The sequence below is a fragment of the Lathyrus oleraceus genome, chromosome 7, assembly GCF_024323335.1.
Source record: "Lathyrus oleraceus cultivar Zhongwan6 chromosome 7, CAAS_Psat_ZW6_1.0, whole genome shotgun sequence".
In the NCBI taxonomy this organism is placed as follows: domain Eukaryota; kingdom Viridiplantae; phylum Streptophyta; class Magnoliopsida; order Fabales; family Fabaceae; genus Lathyrus; species Lathyrus oleraceus.
In genome coordinates, this window is record NC_066585.1 from 493,179,690 (window position 1) to 493,187,481 (window position 7,792).

The 7,792-nt window shown below is 43.8% G+C and overlaps 1 protein-coding gene across 1 annotated transcript; it reads right to left on the reverse strand.

The window, feature by feature from the left end:
- Positions 1-6,840: 6,840 nt before the first annotated feature.
- On the reverse strand, positions 6,841-7,521 carry LOC127104524 (uncharacterized). The gene has a single exon (XM_051041708.1). It carries the CDS (start codon positions 7,519-7,521, stop codon positions 6,841-6,843), a length of 681 nt encoding a protein of 226 aa, XP_050897665.1.
- Positions 7,522-7,792: the final 271 nt, after the last annotated feature.

Here is a 7,792-nt window from a genome sequence, read left to right on the forward strand (position 1 = left end):
GATCAGGTCCCTCTTCAACAATTGGCTCTTTACAGTCTTTCATCTTGAGGAACATGATGTCTTCATCTGGAAAATCAAACTTCATCGGCTCATAATCTTCAATCGGCTGTTGAGCGAGATAGTCTGACAGAATACTCCCCTTTATGGCTTTCTGGGAAGTATACTGGATGTCGTACTCTATCAGTACCATTTGCCAACGAGCAACTCTTCCGGTGAGAGCTGGCTTCTCAAATATATACTTGACTGGATCCATTTTGGAGATCAGTAAGGTTGTGTGAGACAACATGTATTGTCTCAACCGCTTAGCAGCCCATGCAAGTGCACAACATGTTTTTTCAAGCATTGAGTATCTCGACTCGCAATCTGTGAATTTCTTACTCAGGTAGTAGATGGCATGCTCTTCCCTACCTATCTCGACGTGTTGACCGAGAACACAACCCATGGAATTGTCTAATACTGTCAAATACATAATCAACGGTCTCCCTGGGACCGGAGGCACAAGGATAGGAGGATTCTGCAAATACTCTTTTATCTTCTCGAACGCCCTTTGACAATCATCATTCCACCTGATAGCCTGATCTTTTCTCAACAATTTGAATATTGGCTCACACGTGGCTGTTAGGTGAGAGATGAACCTTGCAATGTAGTTCAAACTCCCTAAGAAACCACAGACTTGTTTCTCTGTTCTTGGCTCAGGCATTTCCTGTATCGCTTTCACTTTGGCCGGATCCACCTCAATCCATTTTCCGCTAACAACAAAACCCAGTAGTTTTCCAGATCTCACCCCAAAAGTACACTTGTTCGGATTAAGCCTCAGCTTGAATTTCCTCAAACGCTCAAACAGTTTATGCAAATTCACCAAATGTTCTTCTTCTGTCTGAGATTTGGCAATCATATCATCAACATAAACCTCGATTTCATGATGAATCATATCATGGAACAGAGTCACCATCGCTCGCTGATATGTTGCTCCGACATTTTTCAGACCAAACGACATCACCTTGTAGCAGAAGGTGCCCCATGTGGTTATGAATGTTGTCTTCTCCATGTCTTCTGGTGCCATCTTAATTTGATTATAGCCAGAAAAGCCATCCATGAAGGAGAATACCGAGAACTGAGCCGTGTTATCCACCAAAACGTCAATGTGAGGTAAGGGGAAATCATCTTTAGGACTAGCCCTATTCAGATCCCGGTAGTCAACACACATCCGTACCTTTCCATCCTTCTTAGGTACCGGAACGATATTTGCAACCCATGGCGGATAATTTGTGACTGCTAGAAACCCTGCATCCAACTGTTTTTGCACTTCTTCCTTTATCTTGATAGCCATCTCTGGTCTTGTTCTTCTGAGCTTCTGCTTGACCGGAGGACAACCTTCTTTGAGCGGCAAGCGATGTACCACGATGTCTGTGTCAAGCCCTGGCATGTCCTGATAAGACCAAGCGAATATGTCAACATACTCTTGCAGCAATTCAATCAACCCCTTCTTCACATTGTCTTCCAAAGAAGCCCCTATCTTGATTTCTCTCTTGGCGTCCTCGGTGCCGAGATTAATCACTTCAACAGACTCTTGATGCGGTTGAATGACCCTTTCCTCTTGTTTTAATAACCTTGTAAGTTCTTCAGGGAGTTCACAGTCTTCATCACCCTCTTCTTCAGCTTGAAAGATTGGATTTTCAAAGTCGAAGCGAGCCATAGCAGAACCGTTATCAATAGGATCCGATGACGTGCATTTGCATGAGTGATGGTATGTGCTTATGAGTGTGAAAAAAAAAGTGGAAACTAAACAAAACATTGCCATTTTTTTTCGAAAAACTGCAAAAATAGAAAGACAGGGAACAAAATATTTGAATCCAAAAAGACGTCCTTTATTTATGATAAAAAATGCAAGTGTCACATAGATGAGCCCTACAATGAGTCATTACGCCCTGGCGGAACGTAAGACTTGGATATGCATGAATAAACAAAGAAAATTACTCCTCCAGACAAGTGGCTTGGACAATCTCCTCAGAAGACCAATTGTTGAGAACTTCACCCGGGATCCTCGGACGCACCCAGTTATCGATGTCGCAATCACTATCCCCATCTTCATTGTTGACCGCAGAGACTAATTTGACTTCTCCTTCAACCATGTTAACGTTGGCTCCACCATGTTGGGGCATGGGATTGTTGACGACATTAGGAGCTGGTGCAAAGTTAACGGCCTTTGAATCAATGAGGTCCTGAACTACGTGCTTAAAAGCTTTGCAATTATCAATATTGTGGCCAAGGTGCCCCAGAGTGGAAGTTACACCTAGCATTGGCGTCATAAACCCACTGGAAGCCTACCAACGGGAGGAGCCAGAGTGCGCAACTGCATAAGTTGTAGTTATTGAAGACTAGAAAGCAACTGAGCGTACGACATTGGAAGAGTGTCGAAACGCCGGTCCATCGTCCTTGGCCTCGGTTGATAGGCGGGTCTGTTACCCGGTTGTTGTGGTTGGTACTGAGATGGTTGACGTTGTGGTTGTTGTTGTTGTAGTGGTGCTGCAACTGGAATGGTCACAGCCACAACATACGGTTGCTGATGATAGTTCTGAAAGTTATTCCTCCAGTTATCCCTGTTCTGATAAGAAGATATGGCACTTGCATCCCCTTCTCTTCTCTTCTGTCCCTGAATGAACGACTTCTTCACCCCTGATGAGGATCCATCTCCACTCTGGGTCTTGTATATCCTCAGGTAATTCTCCACCCTCTCTCCGGTAGAGACTACATCAGCAAAATTGGAGGCATTGCAACCCACCAGGCGCTCCAAATAAGGTCCTGGCAGAGTGTTCATGAACATGTTAGCCATTTCCTTCTCCAACATAGGAGGTTGAACACGGGAAGCTGTTTCTCTCCAGCGTTGAGCGTATTCTCTGAAGCACTCATTGCTTTTAAGAGACAGATTTTGAAGTTGAGTTCTGTCCGGAGCCATGTCTGCATTATACTGATACTGCTTCACGAAAGCCTCAGCCAAATCCCTCCAGCAACGGATGTGGGCTCTGTTCAGCCTCATATACCATTCCAGGGATGCCCCAGCTAGGCTGTCCTGGAAAAAGTACATAAGCAACTTTTCGTCATCGGAGTATGCAACCATTTTACGGAAATAGGCTTGCACATGAGTCTTCGGGCAAGAGTTGCCATTGTATTTGTCAAATATCGGGACCTTGAATTTCGGTGGCACTCTCACACCTGGGACCAACCCCAAGTCAGCAACATCTACTCCCAGAGGATTCTGTCCTTCCACTGCCTTCAACCTCTCTTCCAATCTTCTAAACATGGGGTCCACACCATGACCCATACCAAAGTCTTCCTGCAGCAGGGGGAACTGATTGTCCTGATCATCATGAATGGGCTGTTGACTGGAGGTGACATGTAGGATTGGGATAGGCCCCGGTCCATTGGGTCCATTAGCCTCTCCAGCTGGAGGATCAGTCACCGTCTCTGGTTGAGCAGGGGGATTCCTTTGTATCATCTGCCTGAGCTCTTGCTGTCCCTGAGCCACCCCTTGAACCACATCCATGAATTGATTCATGCGGATTTTCATCTCGACGAACTCTGTCTGTAGGCTTTCCATTACTCTCTGTTGGTTTCTGCGGGTACCGTACCGGTGAATGCCTGGGTCAGCTATCCTGCTGATGGAACACCAAACAAACTGAGAACACTGTAGCGGTACCTGTTATGCAAGACATGCTAATGAATATGTAAATGCAATGACATGTTTATCAATTCCAAAGGTATTCTACCCCCTTGATTCCAGTCTCTCAATAGATAAACGATGTAAAAAAAAAGACTAAGCCGTTGATGAGAACCAAGAAAATTCCGATTAGAATCAAGTAGAAGATATAAACCCCACAGAAATGGATAAACATGTGTGAATGATTATGAATGCAAAATGATGTGAATGCAGTGCAGTGGCATGGGAATCAGGATCGCTGTATCTGCTTGAACATCTGTCAGGTTGCACTGTCTGGAGAGAAATTAAGAGCACACCAAACAAAGGTCATGGGATGGATCATGTTATCCTTAATATCAACCACCCATTTTGGTGGATTATGGTTTACACCTTATCAACACCCAAGTTTCATTGATATTAAGGATACCCGATCGGATCAACCATGAATCAAGGGTTTGTTGCAAGTCACGAGCATGGAGTTTAGGTTAAGAACCACCCAAAAGGAGTGTACTAAGGTTTAAACCTGCCAAACATGTTCTACAAAAGGTTCCCATAGTCATAATCCCATCTTTCAGATATTATCGGAGGAACGACTACTCGTATTCCAAAAATATTCTCAAGAGAGACTCTTATGAGTGTAGTATCGCGTAACAATCGTATCAAGTCTTACACTTGAACGACTTTCGCACTACGTCCTACGAATAGGCCAAGATGGGTTTGGTAAACTAAGGTCCTCGGCTTCTAAGGTCTATATTGGAAAAAGTAATGTCTAACCACAACTTACTTGTGTGACATTATTGATCTCAACATGACCTCCACCAAGTGAATGGGCTTGCAAGTCAACTTGCTAAGGAATAACTCCACACAAGTCGAAAAGACTATGCCATTCTCCTATCCTAAGTGCACTCGAGTTCGGGTATAGAACTCATCTCACAAAGATCACCAAGCAGCCATAGCCAGCCAATAGATACAACAATGATATGTACACAATGCAATAAGGTAAAGCAGGTAAATAAATAACTGTACAAAAGCATGAACACCCAATAAACAAACAAACTACAAAAGCTAGGAGGGACTCGCTTAGGGAAACCGGGTCCCCAGCAGAGTCGCCAGGTGTCGCAACCTGAAAAATACAGTGTGCGAAAAAACAACCGGCGAAAGAAAATGACAGAAGAGTCGCCACCGTGCGTTATTTATCCCAAAGGAGGGAAAGGAAACGCTCGAAGTAAAGCTGAAAAGAGGAAAGGAAAAGACAAGGTCTCGTAACCAAATCTTGAGTTCGGGAGTGGGTTATGCGAAGGGAAGGTATTAGCACCCCTACGCATTCGTAGTACTCTACGGGATCCACTTTTGTAGTTCTTGTCTAAAGGGTGTGAGTTTATCTTGTGTTGTTTACTAAAAAAGGGGTTAAATGAAAATGACTCGCGCGGATGTCGCATCCATTGTATACGTATCTCATCTGAATATGAGAATCAGAGTCTTCGTAGCTCGGCTGACCTATGGGTTGGGGATGTGTGCTCGCTAAGACATCGCGTCTTATGCCTACGTATCTCATCTGGAATGAGAATCAGAGCAAGCCGTAGTTCGGCTATCTACCGGATGCTCGACCTTTGGAGACTTACTCACCTGTAGTAGAAGGAGTAAACGTGTATTTAGGAGAAGAAAAATCAATGAAGGGTTAGGGTTTGGGATGCTCATGCAAAAAGGCAGTCCTTAACGAAGGAACCGCGCTACCTACGGGGATACGAACACATACAAAACAAACATGTATAAAGTAAATGTGCCAACAAGGCAATCAGAATAAATCTCCCACATGGTATCCCACAAGTAAAGTGGAATATCCAACGAGCTATCCCTGCAAAAGTCATGTGAGCCTTCACAAAATCTCAACAAAAGGGTTAGTGAAACAAGATAAGGATTAAGAGAAAACATGCTATGACAACCGTAAGTCAGATTAGAGCAAAACAGTATGGTTTCAGAAACCTCAAACCATGTGGCATACACTTCAGAAATTAAACGATTAAGCATTCAAGGCATTATTTATACATTCATACATAATTATGAACCCGTGGGCAAAAACCTAATGAAATTCATCCATCATACCTCAAATATTCAGAGTATTCAACTTCAAAGCACAAAGGTAATGGGAATAAGGGCAAACCTGATTGGAGAGATCGGTTGAAATCAAATGGCACGGCTGGATTTGCAAATCAATGTTAGGGTTTGCTTGAGCTGAAAGTGTGTGAGTCAGAATGAACCTTTTAGAGTTGCCTGGAGGTTGCTCTGAACTCTGTTATCTCTTCTCTCACTATCTTTTTCCCCAGGGTTCTTCTCTCACTATCTTTTTCCCAGACAGGGTAATAGGAATAAAATGGTCTTTTGTTTCACTGAAACTCTGAATTTATAACCCGATTTTTATGGACCTGTGGGCTCAAATGAGAGAGGTCCAAGTCCAAGATTTTTTCTTTTATTTATTTATTTATTTTCGCTTTTCGTTTTTTTTTCGTTTTCCGTTTTTCGTTTTTTTTTCAAAACACGTGAGCTTCGCCTAGCGAGCATGACAACTCATGAACAAACCTTTGCTCCTTCAAGATTAACGTTTTGACTGACGAATAGACCCCTGTTGGAAGTAACTTAAGTCTTTCCCTTGTGTTGACTGATCATCTAAATAGAGCCCACAAAGTGTCCTGGATGATGTTCAAGCTTCTTGGATCCGATTCCGATTGCCATGATGAAATGCAAATGCTAAATGACCTAAAAATGAATGCATGCATGAGGTGTAAAGCGTATGCTTCCAGGAAAAATGAAGGGTAAATTTTGGGGTATTACAAATTACTTACTGGAAAATAAGACGAGAGATTACCTTGTGATGCGGCTATGTGAGATGTTGCACCCGTGTCCATGTACCACTGATTGACAGGAGTGTGGAGAGATATGGTGTGGATTGCGGTCTTAATGTCTGTCGGTATCTGAGATGAGGTAGAGGTTGCATACACCTGAGAACACTGTCCTAGAATGCTTGGCTTCTTAGGAGGACCGACAAGGCGTGTCCATTGAGAGGTGGTATACGAACACGGTGGCATAGTCCATGGGGGTGGAGTCCAACCCCATGGTTGCCAGGTTGGGTAATGTTGTTGTTGTTTCTAAGGAGGAGCATACCAAGGTGAGGGAGCGTTGGGAGCTCCATACTGAGGTGCACTGCGGTTACCACGTCCCCCTCCGCGACCCTGATTGCCACGGGAGCGAGAACGGTTGTCGGGGCGACGGTTGCCATGCTGAGAGGTATCTTCAGTAGGTTTCGGCTGAATAGTGCGCATATCAGCATGATAGCCTGTGTTTTCCATCTTATCCATATCGGCTTCTTCCAAAGTGAGCATGGAACGAGCCTCATAGAATGCCATAAGAGGGTTGCTCTGGCAAATCAAAGTAGCAACACTGCGGTAAGCTTCTGGGAGACCAGAGATCAACTGAAGGACCAGACGATGATTATTGACAGGGGAGCCGACATTTCTCAACTGATTAGAAAGCATATTAAGATGCTGACAGTAAGCAAAGACATTGGGAAAATCCTCCATACGAGTGTTAGAAAACTCTTGCTCAAGTCTGATAGCTCGAGCATTTTGGTTGTCCTGAAAAATATCTTCCAAGCGATTCCATGCTTCCATTACAGTGGAGTTGGGTTCCAAAATAGTGGTCAGCAAGTCAGTAGAAATAGTGGAATAAATCCACTGAAGAACAGTGGAATCAAGAATGGACCATTGTTCATGGTTGGCGCTGGTAACAGCTAATGGCTCTTTTCCGATAGATGGAATGATGTGATACATGACTCGATATGAGCGAGCATGGATGCAGAAAAGCTCGACCTAGGTACCATATTGATCTTTTTCCATATCAAGAATAATAGGAATGTGGTTCCTAATATTGGAGAAGGAAAGAGCGGGATGAAACTCTTATTTGGAACCTCGAAACATGGTGTTCTTGGGCTGGGCGGAATCACTAGTATAGGCAGATTTGTGGGTATCGGCGTCACTGTGTTTTGAATGGTCTGAATCAGACATGGATGTAGGTGGAACAGTGAAAACATATAAACAATAG